This window comes from Ruditapes philippinarum, unplaced genomic scaffold (genome assembly GCF_026571515.1).
Source record: "Ruditapes philippinarum isolate M1 unplaced genomic scaffold, ASM2657151v2 ctg1154_1_1_1_1, whole genome shotgun sequence".
Taxonomy (NCBI): domain Eukaryota; kingdom Metazoa; phylum Mollusca; class Bivalvia; order Venerida; family Veneridae; genus Ruditapes; species Ruditapes philippinarum.
This window is the reverse complement of record NW_026859004.1, coordinates 65,814-89,074: the sequence shown is the minus strand read 5'-3', so window position 1 is coordinate 89,074 and position 23,261 is coordinate 65,814. Positions and strand designations below refer to the sequence as shown.

Below are 23,261 nucleotides of genomic sequence, written 5' to 3'. Positions count from 1 at the left end.
CTAAAAAAAAGTAAGAGGCAGTTTCTTAGTGTGAATCAAAATATAAAAGCTTTTTGGCATACATCATGAATTATAATTTGTAATCTATAATTTGTATTTGTTTCGTTTGTAGAATAATAACGGTATTTGGGAGAAAAAGAAAAAGGACTTCATGGTAAGTAAAACTTAAACATTATGAAAACCTAAGTTATTTAAAAACAATACGAATAATGATACGAATTTCATTAAGCATTAAGCAAAATATATTGCTTATAGCAAATAGTAATGCGTACGATACGAAATTGAATAAGAGTTGACTGGATGAACAAATACAAACGCCGATTTAACATTTCAGCAAACACGGACCCGATTTCAGGTAATTATTTGAAGATATCTTTTTTGTACTGCATCCACACTATTAATACCTAGACCTTAGGACCCGGCGTTAATTGAGCTTTTATTTCATGTAGGTAGTAATTGTGAGACTTAAGTGTTCTTTTAGAACACTTCGAAACAAATTTTCTTTTTTCAAGGCAGACGCCGATAGGTTTTACCTTTTCTAATCTTTTTTGTTCACTGGAAACCAATGTAGAGGGAAAATAATAGAAGATAGGTCTTTTTACAAGTAATTCTCGTCCCTTACTTATTTATAATTCCATTAGCAAAGCTATATTCGTTATAAACCCATGTTTTTCCACTTATTGCCGATTTCGCAAACGTCCTTTGATCATGTAAAATGTGCAAACGTCGGTTGGTCATTTGAAATATATGCAAGCGCCCGTCGATGTCTTTTTGAACGCTGGACTATATTTTACATGCATAAGTAAATTTAGTTTGTTTCTTATTTAAGATGGCGAAGTTGAAGTCAAAACTTGCGTTGCATCGCCCAAAACGCAAACATAAACCTTATCAAGTTAGACATATTTACGCCGGCGATGATTTTTCCCTCAAGCCAACATCACTGAAAAAGCGTAAATTTTCACCAAGAAAATCACCGTTCGCACAAACATACCGTTCACCTTTATTTAAAAGTAAACGCCTCGGACGAAAACTCACGCCAAAGCAAACACCAAATCAAAATAGACGAAACATAAACTTTCACCACTGCAGACATCATTGAGGTCTCCTATTTATATAGCCAACGTCGTCCTCAAAAATAAAGCAAAATGTTGTTAACTTCTAGAATGGGCATTGATGAATGAACAGTGTCTTGGTTGATGAATATCATTTGTCTTCAAGACTATTACGAATAATTGTACTGAATCGATTAGGACATTTTTAAGGAATATAGACTCGCCAAAGATTTCCAATTAACAAAAAGAACTACGTATTTCAAGTTTAGTGTTTATTTTATATTATTATTGAATATAAACTGTAAGTTTATAATAAGAATAATAATTAAAAATAAAACAATAGTGTTATTAAAACCTTTTTTCTAAAAGGGTTAATAATAAAATAGATATTTAGTATTTTTAATGAGAGGCAACGGATGAGCACGTATATATAACTCATAAATATTAGATTTTTAGAAGTATTATTTTCGCAACAAAGCTTAGTACGCCAATTATTGCATATTAACTGTTTTCTGTAGGTCACTATATTATACAATTATAGACTTATGTCGAGGTCTATATGTCATTTTATAGACCTCCACGTGCGGCGCTGCGTAAGGTATATAATATAAAGTATAAAAGTTATATGTTTAACAACAGAGCTTACAATGGTGAGGTCAATTTTATATAAAAAGCCAAACTAAAGTTATTTGAAAAAGAGGGGAAAACACAAAATGATTGTGTGTTTTTTCGGCATTTTTTTAAACGAATACAAGACGCTTTATAACACTCTTGATTTATCACAATCTATTAAGCATGGTTTTAAGTATAACTGATTTTTTTGTTTATCCTATGTCGACATAAATGATAAAACTGATCGGTGTGTGTAACTCGTATGAGTGTGCATGACACATGTTTTAGGTAAACATTTATATGTGGACGCAAAGGACATCAGACGCGGAGAACAGAAAAAAACAGAAATTCGCACATCAGTATTTTATCAAATTAAACTTCAAAACGATACTTTTCCAGTTTAGTTCCATCAAATATATATTGTGTATGACAAAAATGGTGAACTTATTTTAAGAATCTGAATTCTGTGTAAACAACATTATATGGTTAAAACCATTCATGCAGTTTATATTGTAATAGAATATCATGAGATATGTATCCCCTATAAGTGGCTTCTTCTTTACCTTTTTGGTTGGGGGTGGGCGATTTTAAATATAATACCTATGCCTGGTTATAGCATCTTTATTTGGAAATTGTTTCCCGCAGCAGTAACAACGACCGAGGCCTGCATGTCGTCTTTCATGAAGTGCATGTCCCCATTTTGCTTTTCATCTCTTTTCCACAAGTCTCGCAAATAAAAGTCTTTAGGTCTTTATATTTGATATGTTCAACCGGCATTTGCATATTTTACATGTTCAAACGACGTTTGCAAATTAGACAATACGGGGAATAACATGGGTTTATGTCAAATATAACTTTGCTAATGGAATTATAAATGAGTTAGGGGCCGGTATGGCATTTAAAAAGACATATCCTCTATTATTTTACTTCAACATGTATTTCCAGTGGAAACAATGATTGGAAAAAGTAAAACATTTCGGCGTTTGCTTTGCGAAAAGAACATTTGTGTCGAAGTGTTCTAAAAACTACTAAAGTCTAGTAATGACTACTCACATAAAAGCTTAATTTACGTCGGGTCCTACGGTCTATGTCTTGTTTTTGTGTCGCATTGGGAAAAAAGATATCTGCAAATGATTACCTGAAATCGGGTCCATGTGTGACAAAATAATAATTCAGCGTTTGCATTTGTGCATCACATGACAAACTTGATCATCCAGGGTGATACGGTTTACTGAATAATTCAAATAAAGATAGCAGCAAATTTGATCGTGCTGATTAACAATCAATCAAGTTATATAGAAAAATAGGTTGAAAGAAACATTTTTTATTTGCCAAATACAAAAGATTAAGCGTAGGGCACACCTAATTTTCATTGAAACAGACGACAAAAGATCAAGTATTCAGAGTTCGTCATTCAAGTTTGGGTTCTTAACAAATTCTATTTAAGAGATTTTTTTATTATAGTTTTTAGGTAATTGAATGATCCTACAAGTTCTATTGGTGTGCTATAAATACAAAAATATGACGAGTACAAAATTGCTTTTGTTTCAGACGTACTTATTGTAAACCTCATGTATTATATGTTTCCATTTCCGTTAGCATTGTCTGTAGAGATTCGGTGGATTTAGCAAAGCATGCTCGATCGCCTTCAAATAAAATAAAAATGTCTACGTTTGATTAAAGTAAAAGTCCTTCTACGTCCGTGTAAATATCATTATGAGGCCTGTCATTGACGAAGAGCATAAATATAAAAGATAAGCTAAGATCCCCTTGTTTCAAGCCTTTGTGGGAATAAAAAATCAGAATATGTTGAAATAACCTTATTTGTGCTAGTCATCTTTGGATATTTAAACAAATAATCACAAATCCAAAGAGTTTTGACTTCAAGGACTGATTTATTATATCGTTCACTGTTTTATTATGTTGATATATTTGAACAACTGCATCGTTCAACATATGTCTAAAATACAAAAGACAGGTAGGGCTATTTCAACTTCTTGAATTCCCGATTTTATCTTCATGTCAGATTCATGAATTCACGATTTCTATTTACTTAAAGTATTCACGATTTTAACCTCATGAATTTAATTCGTGAATTCACGATTTCAATTTCACGAAAAGACGATTTCAACTTCATGAATCAACTTCATGGATTAACGATTTTAAGTGTAGGAATTCTCGATTTCAACTTCATGAATTCAAGATTTCATTTTCACGAATTCACGATTTCATCTCCACAAAATCAAGATTTTAATTTCATGAAGATAAAATCGTGAATTCATGAAGTAGAAATAGTGAATTCATGAAGTTGAAATCGTGAATTCGTGAAGTTGAAATAGAAAATTCATGAAGCTGAAATTGGGAATTCATGTAGTTTAAATGTCCTCACCGGTCTTTCGTACTCAAATCGTAAATTCATTGCTAATAAGGTTATGCACTCTGGTTCAACATTAAAGTAACCAACGTTACATGCGTTGTATCAACAGGTAGCTAGAGTAACTAGTTAACAAGTCCAAAAAATAGATAAATATAGAATCCCCAAAGAAAGACCAACACGGCAAAATTGAAGATGTTGCAGGCTCGGTTTGATTGAGCCTGTTCATGGAAACACTGAAAACATACACACTGCTACTAAATTTATATTCGCTTATTCACTTAATGTACCAACTTTTCAAGATCATCTCCCTCTTATTCTCAATGAAATAAAAACATTAAATCACAATATTGAATAGTCCGCATTTGATGCTATTTATTAAGTGGTTAGAGTGGCTTAATCTTAACTTTAAACAATAATATTGTCAAGACACATTAAAATTTATAACAGTTACATCACATACCTATAATAAATGGTCATCATAAAAGTTACAACAATAACTTACACATACATACAAGTACACAATGTAATGGTGACTTATCAATTTATGGTATTGTATGCTTAAAACAGTTTTAAATCAATATCAAAGTAAAGGGTTGAAGAAAGACGTTATGAAACCCTCCCGGCAAACTGTAGAAAATTCAGCATTTTTAAAGTGTATAAAGCTCTAAACCTGCTGCCTCACTCATTACCATAGAGCGCTGACACGTTTGCAGAATTGTAAACCAATAAAACCATCCGAGAAAATGTAATATGTACTAATTCTATATTTTTGGTGCTTTTTATAACCAATATTTCTGAATTGAGATCTTAATGGATCCGACTAGATAATTAAACAATTGTTGACATTTCTTATGCGTTAATAGTTCTTAGTATATTTTCAAACACTTAAATCAGGTTATGCAAAGCAATCGAGGTATGTTGAGAATTTTGAGTTTTAAACCATTTGCCATTTTGTTGCAATAGGAAATCCAATTTATTTGAATCAGATTACAAGTTTAATTGATGTGCTATTTAAATAGAAGTTGTGTATAATACTTGTTTTTTTTTAATCATTCAACTTTTATTTTAGATGTTGTTAATTTGATACTATATTTCAATATCTCTTATTATACCTGTAGAGATTCAGGGGTTTATCATAATTGGTTGGCTGCAAATAAAATGAGAAAAAGTCAGAATATGTAGAATATTACATTGTATGCTTTATACAAAGTTTGACAGCTTGTTCATTGATCTTACTGTTTAAATATTGATATTTTCCACCATAAAGACGGTCGATCTATTTTTATGCCACCGCAGCATCTGCGATGCGGTGGCATATAGCTAGTCACTTGTGTGTGTGTTTGTGTGTGCGTGTGTGTGTGTGTGTTCTATAGATTATATAATGAACTTAAAAAATCTTCTTGTGAAAAACAGCTAGTCCAATTTAAACCAAACTTGGCAGGATTGATCCTTGGGTAAAGGGCTGCCAAAGTTGTTCAAAGAATTTCATTCCATGCAGAAATCTGGTTGCCATGGCAACCAAAAGGAATTATAAGAATAAATTAAAAAAATCTTCTTGTAAAGACCCAAAAGGCCTAGAGCTTATATATTTTGCATAAGGCATTGTCTGGTAGACCTCTACCAAGATTGTTCAAATTATAGCCCTGGGGTCAAAATCGGCCCTGCCCCTTGGCCAATGATTTTCACTATATGTACAATAGTAAAAACTTAAAATTCCTTCTTGTAAAGACCCAAAAGGCCTAGAGCTTAGATATTTTGCACAAGGCATTGTCTGGTAGACCCTTACCAAGATTGTTCAAATTATAGCCCTGTGGTCAAAATCGGCCCGCCCCGGGGGTCATTGATTTTCACTGTATGTACAATAGTAAAAACTTAAAATACCTTCTTGTAAAGACCCAAAAGGCCCAGAGCTTAGACATTTTGCATAAGGCATTGTCTGGTAGACCTCTACCCAGATTATTCAAATTATAGCACTAGGGTCAAAATCGGCCCCGCCCCGGGGGTCATTGGTTTTCCTTATATGTATATAGTAAAAACGTATAGTTAAAACTTTAAAACAATTTCTTCTAGCAATTGACAAATGCTAGAGGTTAGATATTTTGCATGAAACATTGTGTAGTAAACCTCTAGCAAGATAATGTTCAAATTATAGCCCTGGGGTCAAAATTGCCCCCCCCCCCCCGGGATCATTGATTTTCAATTTAGACATATAGTAAAAAAATCAAAAAATCTTATTGTCTGAAGGTACAAGGCTTAGTGTTGTATTAATGCGGTGGCATAGCATTTTTCTCAAATGCAATCTTGTTTTCCATAGCATTCCAACAACATAGTTTAGTGTAAGAATTTAAAGCCTTTGATTGAACTGCATATGGAAATTAAAATACAATAATTCAACCACTTAATCCTCTTTGGAAACTAAATTGTTCATAACAACTTTTATCATTTTAATTATTTAATTGAAAGTATATTTCACAATTTCGGAGATAATAGTTTTGCAAGAATAGTATGTGTAAATCTTGAACATAATAACATATTATTTTTTATAGGGATCACTTCTAAGTTGTCTGTCTGTCCGTTTGTCTGTCCGTCTTGCTGTCCGAATGTCAGTCCTTACATTTTTTTTCAAGAAACAACTAGTGACATTTCTTCCAAAATTAACAGGAACGATCAGTACAAAAATCTTGAAACAAAGTGATCCCTCGGTAGCATTATTCACAACAAAATTACATGAAAATTGCAGACTCGGTTTGATTGAGTCTGTACATGAGGGATAATGAATAAGTGCAACATCCCTAACGCCCCCCTAGCACCGGCTTGAGCGGTACTAATTTCTCAACACTTAATAGTGCTGGCATCAATGATCCCGAAGGACCAGAAAAATATAACAACACAAGTGAAGTACGGGGCAACTTTTTACAGCTGTCACACAAATAAAATAGAGAATTACAGAAAAGTTTCTCTTACACCACTGAAGTGATTTCAATGAAACTTAACAGGACTGATCTGTAGCTCAAGTCCTTGCCCTTGAATAAAAAGGTGTTTTTTTTAGCTCACCTGAGCATATGCTCAGGGTGAGCTATTAGGATCACTCTTCGTCCGTCGTCTGTCGTCCGTCGTCCATCGTACGTCGTCCGTTGTCCGTTCACACTTTAAAACGACATCTCCTCTGAAACCATGAGGCAGATCATAATGAAACTTCACAGGGATGTTCCTTGTGTAAAGCCTTAAAATGTTGTTCAAAGAATTCCATTCCATGCAGAACTCTGGTTGCCATGGCAACCCAAAAAAAAAAACTTTAAATATCTTCTTCTAAAAAAACCCAAATAGCTAAAGCTTAGATATTTGACATGAAACATCTTCTAGTGAGTGTCTACCAAGTTTGTTCAAATAAAAGCCCTGGGGTCAAAATTGGCTCCGCCCCAGGGGGTCATTGATTTTCCCTATATGCATATAGTAAAAACTTAAAAAATCTTCTTTTAAAGAACCCAAAGAGCTAGAGCTAAGATATTTAGCATGAAACATCTTCTAATGGGTGTCTACCAAGTTTGTTCAAATAAAAGCCCTGGGGTCAAAATTGGCCCCGCCCCAGGGGTCATTGATTTTCCTTATATGTTTATAACAAAAACTTAAAAGATCTTTTTTGAAAAAAAAAACAACAAATAGCTAGAGTTTAGATACTAAGCATGAAACATCTTCTAGTGAGTGTCTACCAAGTTTGTTCAAATAAAAGCCCTGGGGTCGAAATTGGTCCCGCCCAGGGGGTCATTCATTTTCCTTATATGTGTATGACAAAAACTTACAAAATCTTCTTTGAAAAACTCAAATAGCTAGAGTTTAGATATTAAGCACGAAGCATCTTCTAGTGAGTGTCTACAAAGTTTGTTCAAATAAAAGCCCTGGGGTCAAAATTGGCCCCATACCAGGGGACATTGATTTTCGTTATATGCGTATAGCAAAACTTAAAAATCTTCTTTGAAAAAACTTGAATAGCTAGAGTTCAGATATTAAGCAAGAAACATTGTCTAGTAAGTATCTACAAAGATTGTTCAAATAAAAGCCATGGGGTCAAAACTGGCCCTGCCCCAGATGTGTCATTGTTTTTAACTATATGTGTAAAGGAAAAACTTGAAAAAATCTTCTTTTAAAAAACCCAACAAGCTAGACCTTAGATGTTTAGTATGAAACATCTTCTAATGGGTGTCTACCAAGTTTGTTCAAATAAAAGCTCTGGGATTTAAACTGGCCCCGCTCCGGGGGCCTATATACAGGTGAGCGACTTAAGGGTCATCATGGCCCTCTTGTTGTGTGTTACCAGCTACTAAGAATCTTGTCCGAATTTTTTCTAAGAAACTACAGGTGCAAATTCATCCAAACTGTATAGAAATTATCGGTACCAAGTCTAGTTGTGCACATCATCCAATGATTTTTGTCTGAGTTATGGCCTTTTAAATATTATTTATCTTATACTGTGAAACTTTACAAGATTGGTTGGTAGCTCAAGTACTTGCTCATATTACACGGGTTTTCGGTTGAGTTATTTTGGCAGAGGTTAAGACCCATGACAGAAAAGAAACGTGTTTAAAAAAAAAATGGCGGAGTTATGGCCATTGAATTAAAAGGCGTTGATAAAGTTCATAAGGAACCGCTTATGCAATTTCATTGAAACTTTACAGGATTGATTTTTAGCTGAAGTACTTGATCATAAATTACAGATTTTCTCTTGAATGATTTTTTGCAGAGTAATGGCCTTCATTATAAAGGTGGTTTTTGTGTTGCCGGCTTCTTGTTTGGACTACTATTCAGAAACTACTGGTGCATTTTTATCAAAACTTTACCGGAATGATCAATACTATGTCTAGTTGTATATCTCATCAACATTTTCGATTTGAAATTATTATTGTCAAAGTTGTGGCAATTAAATTAGTTTTATTACTCATCTAATACCAGTAGTGCAATTTTAATGAATTTGTACAGGATTGATTGGTAGCTCAAGTACTTGCATAAACGGATTTTATTCGGTTGAAGAATTTTCAGCCGAGTTATGGGCCTTAAAGAAAAAATGTATATTGCCTTTTTAATGATTTTGGGTCGATTTTTGCAACTGGCTTTATCGAAGCGACACTGTTGGCCCTTGTTTATAACAAAACGTCATGATTGACTCCTCGAAACTGGAATATTTACCATCATCTTCAAAGTTTATTAGGTATTGTTTATATACCTATTAATCCCAATAAAATACACAAATCTTGAAATGCGAATACGCTTCAACGGATAAGAAAATCCGTATCATGTGAGTGACAAAATACGGTTCCATATATGGATGTGCCGAACTATTATTTACGTTTGTTCCTATCTGAATTGTATATAAAGTCCCTGTCACAAAAGACTGCGCTTTCACTGCGTTTGCACGAGATGCGCTTCTACTGCGTTCTTTGCGCTTCCACTGCATTTTTACGGTGCTCATACGGCGCTCTCGTGGCGCTCACACTGCGCTTAAATCAAATAGCTTCGTAAAAGCGCCGTGCACAATCTACGAGCAAGCGCCGTGGAGATCCACCTCTAGGCGTTCCTTTTGCGATTTTACGGCGATCCTGTTGCGTTGTAGGAAATGCTACTGAGTTACTATGGCGTCCTTATTGCGATCCCGCTGCTCTCTTATCAGAACGCCGAGTGACGGCGTTTTTTAGCATGCTCAAAATGCGCGCCGTCGGTCGGCGTTCTATGCGATGCCATTACGATGCTGTGGCGTTGCTGCGGCGATGTTTGCGATCGTCCTGCGCTCAACTCGGCGTTCTGAATTTTCTTTTGACGCCTAGAGAACGCCGCCCTAGTGTGACAGGGGTTACGCAGCATTTGAAAACGGGAACCAAAACTATTGAAGGCGTGGCCTCTTTTGCAAAAAAGTGACGATTCCTCCGTCATTCGTGAAGTTTAATTTCTTGACAGCTATAAATAGCAAATTGAAGTGAAATATATTGATATTGTTTTGTCTTAAAACGTGAAGGTAAAAGGTATTGTTGAAACTTTCTAAGGACATTTATGTTGCTAATTGCAGCGTGTGGTATTTTTATAAAATGATATCAATTTTCCGACGCTGTTTATAGCAAAATACAGAGCCACAGAAAGCTACAACAACATGGTATTCCGTAAACGCATCTGATGCCGTAAGTTAACAAACTCATTGTATTAATTTTGAAACAGAATAACAGGAAAAAAATGTTTGAATGATTCTTGTTAGAATATATTCTTTAGAGCGAATAGTACATGCTCTAAATTGTAAAAATCCAAGTTAAAAGAGTAGAATAATAATTTGTTTCCATATTGGAGTGTTTAATATCAGAGACATTTTATTTTATCATTCTTTTATGTGAATGTATTTTTAAGAGGATTAATAGGTCCATTGAGTCGGGTGTTATGTTAAATTATTTACCTTAGTTATTTGTAAATTGTCAGCTATATGTTAGTAAAAAAATGAAAAAAAATGTCTGCCTACCTGCCTGCTCACCTGCATTCCAATCAACCTACACAATAGGAAAGCAAATGACATAGCATTTCAAAATGGCCATTTAATAATGTAGGCTTCTTCGTTTTAAGTCAGTACCTTACATATCACTTCCGTTTTGAATATTATAACAAAGCACATTAACTAGTTAGTAATATTCATCTTGTTAAGACACATTTTAGCTCGCCATTTTCGGAGGGAAAAAAGAGCTATTGCAACAGCCATGTTGTCCAAACAACTCTTTGGCCAGAACTTTAAGTTGACCAGACTTTACATGAAGTTCACTCTTAAAGGACATACTTCATTGCTTGACACAGCAATCCTTTGGGCAAGACCTTCAAGAAGACCAAATTGAAAATGACATTCACTAACCAGTGACCATGACCTTAAAGATCGAATTAATGAATTTGATTAAATTTTTATATAATTGGCTATAACTTAGCAATTCATTTTTGGATTATCTTCATCTTCATACTTGAGTATACCTATCTTTTAGATAATGTCTTCAAGAATATCGAATTCGACATTGGCCTATATATAACTTTGACATTGAAGGTTAGATTATTATTATTTTACATGTTTCGTTGCTATAATTGGCGATTGCTGAGTAATTAATGAATGTATTGTCCTTATCTTGTGCACAACAATCCTTGGGACAAGGCATCTAATAAGAACTTACTAAACTTGACTTTGAACCTATTTTGGCCTTAAGAATTGAGGTCGAAAAAAATACATCGTTTTCTATAATTTTGCAATTTATTTACGGAATTGATTAATACTTAGTAAAAAGAACCCTTATGATAAAACGTGTATGTTGACTTACAATGTATTTAGATATGACATTGACCTTTAGATGATCTATACAGTCAAAGTAAATTTGTAAATTGTCATTTCTTTGTTATTTTATTGATTTATAGATTTGATTCGTATTTTGACAAAATTGACATGCTTAACAATAAAAAACGCCCTTGGCAATTTTTTGACCTTGATTGTTTAGGGCAAATTATAGAAATTTGCTATAATTATCAAAGTTTTTCTTATTCATTTGATTCATACATGCACAAATTAGCACATATGACAAATAAGACTTAACCTTAACACCTTAACACAAAATCAACCTTGACAAGGTCAAGTTTTTGAAGTTTGATCAAATTGTCATAACTTTTTATATTCCTTTACATATTTGATTCATTCTTGAATGGAAGATAATCTGTGATAAATCCGACATAATAAATTGGACTTAAATTGACCTAACCGTCAATGTCAAATTATTGAAATTTGCTTAAATTGTCATAGCTTGTTTTCTTTTAATAAATTTGATTCATTCTTAGACTTAAGAACATTTCGGACAAATTATTTTATACTTTATATTTTTACTTTGGCCTTTAATTGATCTTGATTGTCAAGGTCAAGTTATTGAAATTTGCTTAAAGTTTCATCACTTTGTAATTTATTTATGGATTTATTTTACATTATGCAAACGGCACATACTGTCCTCGTAAATTATCAAAAAAGGGATTTTAAACATTCAAGTAGGGAAACCTGGGGCGATAAAATTTAAGTGAAGGGATAAATTTTCACCAAAACATTTTAATAAAATAAAGTATTTTTTTATTTTGAGAACAAAAGTTCCAAAAAATAAAGCAATAATATTTGCCCTGTTAATTATCCCAAGACCCTTTTTTATCAGATAAAATTTTTTTGTAATACACAAGACCCTGTTGAAAACTAAATTTCCCCGATTGATAAATTGTTTTGACATTTCTTTCAAAATTAAAAAAAATTTTTTTTAACCAAATGGGTGGGGTTTGGCCCGGGAAGGGGTAACCCAAATGTCCCGCATAAATGACTGCGCTACATTTACCAGCAGTTTTGGGCCCCGTACGGGACGTCGGGAAAAACTTTTGAAGCCCTGATAAAACCACCCTTTAATGATGATTGACACTTTAAGCGCACAAAATGATCTCTAGCACCGGTCAATCACTTGTCTCTCGCATAAGTTGATTTAGAACGGTGGTGTGAAAAATAATTCTGAATATAGGTCATTAGTTGCGATTTTGTTTTATACATTTGTATTGAAATGATTTTACAAGTTCTTCAAATGTTGCATGCTTGCAATTATCTTGGAAGTGTCGCAATTTTGTTCATTATTTTTAACATACGAGTCTCTCTCTGGCTTCAAAAACTTTATAAGTTACTTTTTAACATTTTTTCTTTTGTCAGATGCGGCAATAGTCAGTTATAAAAACAGGTACGCTGAATACCTTACGCTACCACAGTGATAAAGCATATCGTATGCTTTACTGTATCATAATATTTGCAAGTTGTAAAATTACAACATACTGCTATGTTAATTCTAGAAACATTTTAAAGGGTCCTGGAAATCAGTCTTGAAATTATGGAATGTATGTGTGTGTTTTTTTGTTTGTTTGTTGTTGTTTTTTTTGTTGTTTTCGGAATAGTTTTTGCATACTCATCTTATCGTAAATGATTATGAACTCTAACTTTGTGCTCACCGGTGATATTTTGAATTACATTAAATATGATAAAACGAAAATGTATGTGATCGAAATAGCTGGAAAAGCATTTTTATTGGCAATTGTATCTATATTTTATGAGGCATTACTTGTGTTGAAACAAAACTGAAAATTAGATACTCGTCGGGAGTATTTTTGTACTGCTATGCAAATTAATTACAGTATATTACAGTACTGCACCAGTTTCACCAATGGAATATGTCATTGAAAAAGCTAGGATTTTTTATGCACTGTTTTCACGTGTTCATACGGAATAGCATTAGTGCCAGGTGTATGTTTTTATTAACTCGAAATTTCCAGTTACTTACTCGAAATTTCGACTTACTAACTCGAAATTTCGACTTACTTATCTCGAAATTTCGAGTTACTCACTCAAAATTTCGACTTACTAACTCGAAATTTCGAGTGACTTATCTCGATATTTCGAGTTACTTATCTCGAAATTTAGACTTACTAACTCGAAATTTCGACTTACTAACTCGAAACTTCGACTTAATTACTCGAAATTTCGAGTTACTTATCCTGAAATTTCGACTTACTTACTCGAAATTTCGACTTATTAACTCGAAATTTAGACTTATATTGCACGATTTTCATTGGTTACCGGTGCAAGCAAGGATTGAATTCAAGATACTTTCCTTCGTGTGTAGCTGTTGCACAGAGCACCTATATATTTAACAGAACAATTTAATAGGGTCAAATTGTCCACACGTACTGAACATATCCTTCGCTTTTTTGTGGAGGGGGGGGGAAGGGTCTTTCCACATTTCCGTGTTAACCGGATGTTTCTTTTTCTAAAGCACACATACAACCATCATGTGGAGATACAACAAGTCCAAAACCCACCCTATTGTAAACTGTGCAACATTCATGTGTTAAATAAGTTTTAAATGGCGTGTATACGCCAGTTAGTCTGTCACGTTTCTTTATACTAATAATGTTTTGTAACATTATTATTCATTATTTACTAAGACTTTGATTCATATTGTGTTGATAAAAATTGATAAAAGTGGAACTTGTTATATACATGTTGGAAATAATATAAAAGCATACGATTTTACAAGAAATATAGTCAGTCCAACAAATTTGACAAATGCCCCAGCACCCCTATTTTTGCCACTCCGCGATACTTTCCTCAGATGTCCAATATGATTAGTGAAAAGACATGTTCGAACAGGTGGGATACAAATGCAATACAACGTCTGAAGAAAAAAAGAATGTACAGATTAAAGGAAGCCTGTGTTTTTTAGGTCGGGCGTGTACATGCCAAAGTTTAAGTTTAACTTTAATAGTTTGTCCAGGCACACGTTTCTCCATCTCCATCGTTCAACCGCACTCCCTACTATATCTTATATTAATAATTATCTAAACTCTTGGTAACTCATAAATTTGGCCATTCTAGTAATGTTAATAAGTCGAAATTTCGATTAGTAACTCTGTTTGTAAGTCGAAATTTTGGGTTAATAAGTCGTAATTTTGAGATAAGTAACTCGAAATTTCGAGTTAGTATCTCAAAATTTCGAGTTAATAAGTCGAAATTTCGAGTTAGTAAGTCGAAATTTCTAGATAAGTAAGTCGAAATTTGGAGTTAGTAACTCGAAATTTCGATTTAATACACAACATCCACCTGGCACTCGTACTCCTCCGTATGTTCGTCTGTATTCTTTAATATTATATCATACAATTCAAACCTTTCAAAACTATTTTGTGCTTTGTGTTGTTATATATGTAATCTGAATATTCAAAATCTTACAATGAAATATGTGGTATCATCCATTAACAGGAAACATGAATACAAGTAAAATAATCCGGAACAAATTTTTATGTTGATTGATCACCGTCATTTCCTATTTTCTTCAAGTAAATCAGTATTCTAAGCAAGTTGAAAATATTTTTATCTGAAGTTTTAATGACTACGGTACTTTAAATTATCCGTGCATATAACTTGCAAAAGAAAAATATCCGTTACAGAAAAATATCAAATCTTGTACTAAATCTTGTTACATGTTCTTTTGTATTTAAGTTTTTTTTTAACAGAATATAAACATTTTAGCCTCTGCATCATTGTATTATAATGATGATCTGTTTTTGGACGATACCAAAAAACTGTGACTAAACAATATAAACTTTTTGTGTGTATACTTTTAATTTATTTACGGGTATTTTTACTACTAAGTAGTTTTCCAGCGACAAGGTTTGAAAGCAGACGGAACTTTAGTTATTGCTGGGATATCTTTCGTTGAAAGATATGGGGTCTAAGATGACGCAATTTCTTTATAAATGAACAAAACCATATATAGCAGATACGTATGAATGTAGAACCAATAGTAAGCATTTCTAAGCTAATTAAAACGGTAGAACCAAAGATCATCATGCACATATCTTTACATAGCAGATATATAGCACCGGTCTGGAACTGCGCAACACTTCTAATACAAATAGTTTATATTTCCCAGAAGAAAACATAACTGTTTTTATAAATAGTAAATTGTGAATAAAATAACAGAACACAGAATGATTGGAATAAGGCCGTGACTTTATTGTGCATTTTTGGTGAAAACAAATATCATCGTCAAAAAATATGAAATGAATGAGAAAAAATATGAAGACAGCTCCCAGCTAAATGCATGGAAAGCTACATAGCAACGCAAAGTGCTGTAAACTATGATAATAAGCTCTGAAAATGCTAAACTCTGCTTGGACTTGCCGCTAAGAGGTCAACGATTAAAGAATATAAAGCGGCGTGGCATTTTACAAGAGTAAAAACAATAACAAAGCTAAAGAGAAATCGGGGCAAATTGTTCCCATTAAATCTCTTATCAATGAGATATTTCTTGACGGCAACATTTTTATCAAATACCGAAATGCACATTTTGTGTGTTGAGGGCCACTTAATATTTCAAGAAATGAAATTCGCGCCACTAATGATTTTCATAGTGAATGCACGTTTTTGCGAAAAGGAAAATGTAAAGATTTGATACAGTTGATGCCTTGGGTTTTTCCTAAGTAGTTTATTTGTTAATTATTTTCATAACTCCTGGCGCTGAAATGGTAAAAATGTTTATTGGATACCAGTCTGATCTCGACTACATCTGAAATATGACATCAGTGGAAATGAAGGAAAAGCGAGAGAAGTAGTACATGTACACATTTTTAATAAAATAAGGAAATTTTAAAAAAAACAAAAAAGGGGGTTGGAATCTTAGCAAATATTGCGCTAATATAATATACATCGCAATCCATAAAAAAAGCCTGAGCTAAGCTTCAGACCGGTAGGACAGGGGGAACTTGTCTGTTTCAACAAAGCCGGGTGTTAGAGGTATGTAGCAAACACAACGCGGCGATAAAGCGGATATGTACGGACCTACACGTACATAATCAAACACTGCTAATTCAACTTTCGACTAGCCACTTAAAGGCGTCGGCGCGGCAAGTTGATTTTTTGCAGCCCTGTCTAAATAAGACACAGGCAAAATTAATGGACAGCTAAATGGCCGTACCGCACGGTCACAGGCCCCCCTCTAACGGTTAAGGGCGCACGCCCAATAACACCAATATAAGAAGATAACCGCCGAACGCAAGGTGCTGTTACAGAGCGGTTAACCTAGGAAAAAGTGAGCAGCAAAGATACTGCTGCGGTATCATGACTTTTAGAAAAATAAATACCTAATAACTAGAATGTGCCAAAACGCATTTTTGCAACTTTTTCTTTTTTTTTTTTTCTTTTTTTTTTTTTTTTTTGGGCTCACGACGCGGGACATTTTAAAATTATAAAAAAAAACAAAAACAATCGTTTCGCCCGCCTTTTCCTTCCATAAACGTTTTATACATGCGTTGTAGCATGGCCGATTGATGGCTATGTAGCCGCACAGTACAGCATATGTTTGGGGACAATCTCCGAAAAAAATTTTTGCTTGGTAGAACCATTGACCTTTTTCAAATAAAACGGTTTTTGGTCATCAAAAATACATAGGCAGTAAGAGCGATCAAAACGGAAAAATAAAATGAAAGTAACTTAGATAAAGAGACTATTAGCTAAATGATTTCTAAATGGAAAACAAACAAAACTTGACAAAACACAACTGAGCAACTTTAAATCAGGTCACTTCCCACAAAACAATGGGAAAATTGAGGTGCCTTTAAACAGACCAAAGAACTAACAAAACCAGGTCGTCGGTTCGAATCCTTTAGATCTTTTATATATACATATATTGAAGGAAGTAGAATTTTCATTTCTTATTATTTAAAGATAATTGGCCCTTGTTTATTATGTAATTGCTTAATTCATTAACAAATATGATAGACAATTTCAACTTCTCTTTAATTCGTTAACAATATCAATCAATTTAAAATACTTTAGAGAAACTTTGGATTATAACTAATAAAAACGGCATATTTAATTAATGTTTAGAATTTGGACAGTGTTAAACACGAAAAAAACTTGTTTTTACGGATGTTAAAAATAGGAGGAAAGTCATATAAGAAACAACAAATTAGTTTGAGTGGCCTGTCCAAAGTTTAGTCCGACAGGACCGGCTAGGCCGCAAACTTCACAAAAAATGATAAAACAATCAAAAAGTTCTTTTATATTTCCTTGTTTGTTTTATATAACTTTTTAGGCTGGCATGCCTCCAGATGAGTCAACATATTTCAATAAAATATAACTTGAGAAATATGTACTATGATTTTAGGAAAAGTAGAATGATTCAAGATTCAAGTAAAATATTTTAGCATGTAAATGTGCGATTAATGACTGATTTTTTCAATATTTAGCAACCAGGATTTCTACTGCGTTACATGTTCTTAATGGCAGTGAGGACTATTTATGCATATTTTGACAACTTTTTGGCAAACTCGCGTGGGTTTGTAAGATGCTATTGATAATTGTGCAAATTGCTTCCTTTTGGTTATTTCACAATATTATACATTCAAATAATTTAAAATATAAAAAATCATGAACATTAGCATGAATTTGGAAGGCGTGCTGCCTTTAATATCAAGAATTGTCTAAAGAACTTCACAATGTGCCCGTTTTTATGTTTTTTATAAAATTTCTACAACTGTAAAATTTTAGTTGCAGGTTATATTTTATTAATATGTTATTCTTTTAATGTAACTTTAAATGATTCAAATCATTAACTATGAGTCGACCCAAATTTCTAACAACCAACTAACAGTTAGGCCACTGGGCCGCCAACTTGCACGACCGCCAGGTGCTGCTGGAGTCGCGCTACTAGGCCACTTGGGCCGCTGGGCTGCCAACTTTTTCTCACATGCTAGGTTACTATACAACTCGTGATGAAATAAGAATACTTTCCTGCTTTAATATCTATCGCAATAAAATTCAAGTTAATATTAAAGATCAATGTAAGTAATTAACCTTTTACATGAATAGCGTGAATTAAGGAGAGTCATATTTCCCATCAGCAACCTTGAAACCATTGCCATGCCGCTTCTCATCAGTCATAACATCAAACCGGTTCCTTCCTTGATATACCCTTTGCTCTGGAAGTTTACAGCGACGAATTCGCGTTTTCACGTGTTCGTCTTATCTGTCTATAGACATAGCTGCACACACCAGTCTGTATCAGTAATACTACAAAATAAATCAAACACATGTACATCTGTACAAAGACTAATTACGACTAATTATTTTCCAAGGCTCTTGTGTTAAGTTTGTTTTTTGTTTGTATTACTTTTAACAATAACTTAGTATATGTATTTTAAAATGGAATTGTAAACTTTATTCACATATAAAAATAATGATTAGTCATGCGGAGATAGCTGAGTCAGGCAGTATTTGTATTGTACTTCTGTATATCATGTATATAAATTTACACATAAAACACGTGCTCGCGCCACCGCCTTGTGTCGCACATGAGGGACTTGAAATAACAATCTTTCAATTTTTCATGACCCAATATCAAAAAATGTCAGTGGTAGTAAACATAAAAAAAACAATATATTATATATACCATATCGAACCAAGTTAGCAAAGTTATAGCTACACTGTGAAATGCATATTAAAAATCACTGCATACTTAAATTCAAAATGCACATTTTAATAAAAGCAAAAATTAATCAAAATAACATGAAATACTTATCTGAAAGACGAATTGGTGAACAGTTGAAACCGGCTGTGTGTTGAACTGTTTTGAAGCAATTTCAAATACCGAGAGCAGTTTTTAATAAGCGATGTTTCCAAAGTCCAAATTTTTAAACTTTAAATGCGCAGGGCCTTTACAATGTACGCACGAAAAACCTCCGTGCTTGGTAAACTTACGAAAACCGTTTTATCGCAAATGTTTTACCGTGTCACACGGATGAGTTTTGAGGCAATTACACATATGCACCCGTCAAAAATTAAACGGTATTTATTTCTCAAAAGAAGATAAATCTACTTGTTTATGTTTTTCTTCTTTTTCCATTGTATTATCTTTTTTATTTATTGCATTTTATTAATTCAATTATGTTTAAACGTCATCTTTAAATATTAAAAGTAAGTTCTCCGCGGTCATCGCCGGCAAATATCATATAAAACATGGAAATATCCAGTATTCAAGTTTGGAAGGTTCAACATTTATTTGTTTTATATAAATTTTAGTTGTATTGCATGCCATGGAATATTAAAGACATGGCAACATCTATATACCGAGTATATTATTAGTTATAAAGATTGTTGACAGGTTATATGGCCGTATATAAACGGCTATTTGTAAATATAACCCGAGCCGCTAGGCGAGGGTTATATTGCAAATAGCCGTTTATATACGGCCATATAACCTGTCAACAATCTTTACAACGAATTTATGATACAGCACGCATCATTTTTTTAGTGAAAAAAGTTAGATTTCTTCTAAAATCGACAGCAGCGGTGTATATAAAACTATATAAACGTCACGATTATCCAATGAAAAGCGACGTTACAAACGTGCAGTATTATAAAAACATTAATAATTCAATATAAAATCTAACACGTCCGTGGTTTTACAAGGTGGTCTCCCTTCTTAATGTAATGACATTTTGGCAGGAATTCAAGGGAGGCTCATCATTCTACTATTTCGGCAGTATGACAGTAACTCGATTATTTTATCAATCAAAAACGAATTGCAAAATTCTTATTTTGAATATGATAGATAATATTTATATTTAATGAAAAAGAAACGAAACGTTGAAAATTCAAAAAAGACCAAATTATAGGCCGATTCCGGTAATCCATCGCCGATTCCGACAGTATGGCAGTAATTAACTTGTCGATTTAAATATATTGTTTTATAAATCAATAGTGACTTTATTTACAAAGATCGTTTTACATATCATTGATTTCGTTTTATATCAGAAAATTGGTTAAAAGGTCATATTCCGGTAATCATTCGCCGATTCCGGCAGTTTACCCGTTTTCGCCGATTTTAAATATTTTTTCACTGTTATTTAAAAGCGATCTTTTTTAGCTCGACTATACGAAGTATATGGAGAGCTGTCCTACTCGCCCCGGCGTCGGCGTCGGCGTCCGCGTCCAGATTTCAGATTAAAGTTTTGGTGCAGTAAAATATTTTTCACTATTATATAATAACTTTGTCATTTCCTAAGGTATCAACTTCAAACTTCAAATATATGTTCCTTATCATCAACCACATCTTATGTGACAAGGTTCATAACTCTAGCACCAATATTTTCAGATTTATCTCCCCTTGAACTTAGAATTTTCCTTAAAAAATTTACTAATTTTTACTGTTACTTTTTTATTTCTTAAGGGGTCAACCTCATACTTAAAATATATGTACCTTATCATCATCCCCATCTTATGTGACAAGGTTTCAAATAAACTCTAGCACCAATATTTTTCAGATTTATCTCCCCTTGAACTTAGATATTTTCCCTTAAAAAATACTATTTTTTCTGTTACTTCTATATTTCTTTAAGTTGATCAACCTCATGCTTCAAATATATGTACCTTATCATAATCCGCATCTTATGTGACAAGTTCATATAACTTTAGCACCATATATTTTCAGATTTGTCCTCCCCTTGAACTTAGAATTTTCTTTAAAAAAATATTATTTTTTTACTGTAAACGTATTTATTTTAAAGGGAAATCAACTTCACATACTTTAAAATAAATGTACCTTATCATCATCCACATCTTATGTGACAAGTTTATAACTCTAGCACTAATATTGCTAAGAATTATCCTCCCCCCATCAACTTAGATTTTTTTTTTACTAGAAAAATGTTATTTTTTTTACTATAACTTTTTTAGTTTTAAAGGTATAATACCTCAAACTTCAAAATACTTATTCCTTATAATCAATTATATTTTATATGTGACAATGTTCATAACTCTTTAAGTAATTTTTACAGATTTATCTCTCTTTGAACTTAGATTTTTCTTTAAAGAAATATTATAACTTTGTTACTTTTTAAGGTAACTACTTCAAACTTCAAATATATACTTCTTATCATTACAATACATGTTGTGTGACAAGGTTTATAAACTCTAGCGTGAAACTATTTTCTAGAATTTATATTTCCCTTGATCTTGGAATTCATTTTAACAAATGTTATTTTTTTTACTATAACTTAATACATAATTATACATAATTGATTTTTCTTTCATAGTTTTGTCCTCCTTACTGCGTCCAGTATTTTATTAGTCGAGCTTGGCTGTCTCCTGTGACAGCTCTTGTTTCACATCTCCTTTGGAGGCCAATCATGACGTTTAAGTTTTATAAAAACAGGCAAAACAAATATTATTAAAATGCATAATTAACCAAATCACAAGCCATCTACAAATCTCCGATCTTAGATCTATTGTTTAATCAAAAGTGATTTTATTTACAAAAAACTTTTGACATATATTGATCATGTTTATATCTTATGAAAATGCAAGAATATTCTTTAAAAGTTCATTAATAACAAAATTACAGGTCGATTCCAGTAAAGTCCCCACCGATTCCGGTAATTCGGCCGATTCCGGTAGGTCGAGTTTTCGAGGCATACATCTCACAGATTATGTGAAAGATCCATATCATATAATAATAATGATGATAATGCTGATGATAATAATTATCAATCATGTGCATACATAAGTTCTGAAATTTACTAAATAGGTAATTACATAAGACTACTGAATTAAGAAATATTGTCATAGCGGTAATATTACTAATATGTACCTCTTCGTACAAACTTCTAATAGTTTTGTTGGTTAGCCCTTTTAAACTAAAGAGGGTTCAGTGCCGAAAATTTAACTATGCACTTGTTAAAGTAATTGTATATCTTATAAAACAGCAGTAACTGTATACACTGCTTACATAGGGTAGTAAATCATATAAATAAAAACTACTGTATATGTCTATGTCTTCCTTTTCGTCTCTTTTAATATACTTCACAGTGACTAATTATTTATGTCTGCAATCGTAATTGAACGGTAGAAATGTTCATCAAATGTGTCATCAACTCCTTTACATTACACGCTAAAACAATTTAGAAAATGCATATGCGTCATTATATTTCTAATTACTCGAAGCGATGCGCTCAAAATAATACGTGACGTTAATGACGTCAAACTGTAGTGTTTTGTTTTCTTGATAAGTTGTTTTGATTTATTATAACTTTTTTATCCAAACAGATATCTGACTCAATCTTGCTTCATTTGTTATAAATATAAATTAATTTTGATACACCAAATTTTGAATATTTTTTGCCGATAGGCCAAAATCGACCCAAAACGTAATGAGCCCTTTGCATTTTTCCCATTGGCGGAACTAACCTATTAACGAAATGGGAGAAATCTCCGAGAAAAATCCTATTTATATCTTTTTATTGTGTAACTGTGATACGTTCTTGTTTAATTTAACTGCACACACAGATTAACATTTACAGAGAAAATCACGCGAGCACCACCGTTGTAGCACAATTTTAATATGCTCACGCATATTAAAATTGTGCTACAACGGTGGTGCTCGCGTGATTTTCTCTGTAAATGTTAATCTGTGTGTGCAGTTAAATTAAACAAGAACGAAAAATTTGGAAATTTACACTTTTTTAAAATAAAAAAGCTCAACCGAACGCACAAATTCAACAATGATAATTCTGTACAAGAATTCCTGTACATAACTTCTATACAAACTCACATTTCATGCGGTAGTGAAGTCATGTTACATCCAATCTATGACGAAAAT

General features: G+C 32.9%; 1 protein-coding gene across 2 annotated transcripts in view; it reads left to right on the top strand.

Moving 5' to 3' along the window:
- LOC132754893 (uncharacterized) overlaps positions 1-23,261 on the top strand; it is a 116,114-nt gene that overhangs the window by 29,981 nt on the left and 62,872 nt on the right. For both annotated transcript variants that reach the window (XM_060745641.1, XM_060745640.1), the window contains exon 4: positions 113-154. In XM_060745641.1, coding sequence (XP_060601624.1) covers positions 113-154 — 42 coding nt within the window. The remainder of the gene's footprint in view (positions 1-112; positions 155-23,261) is intronic.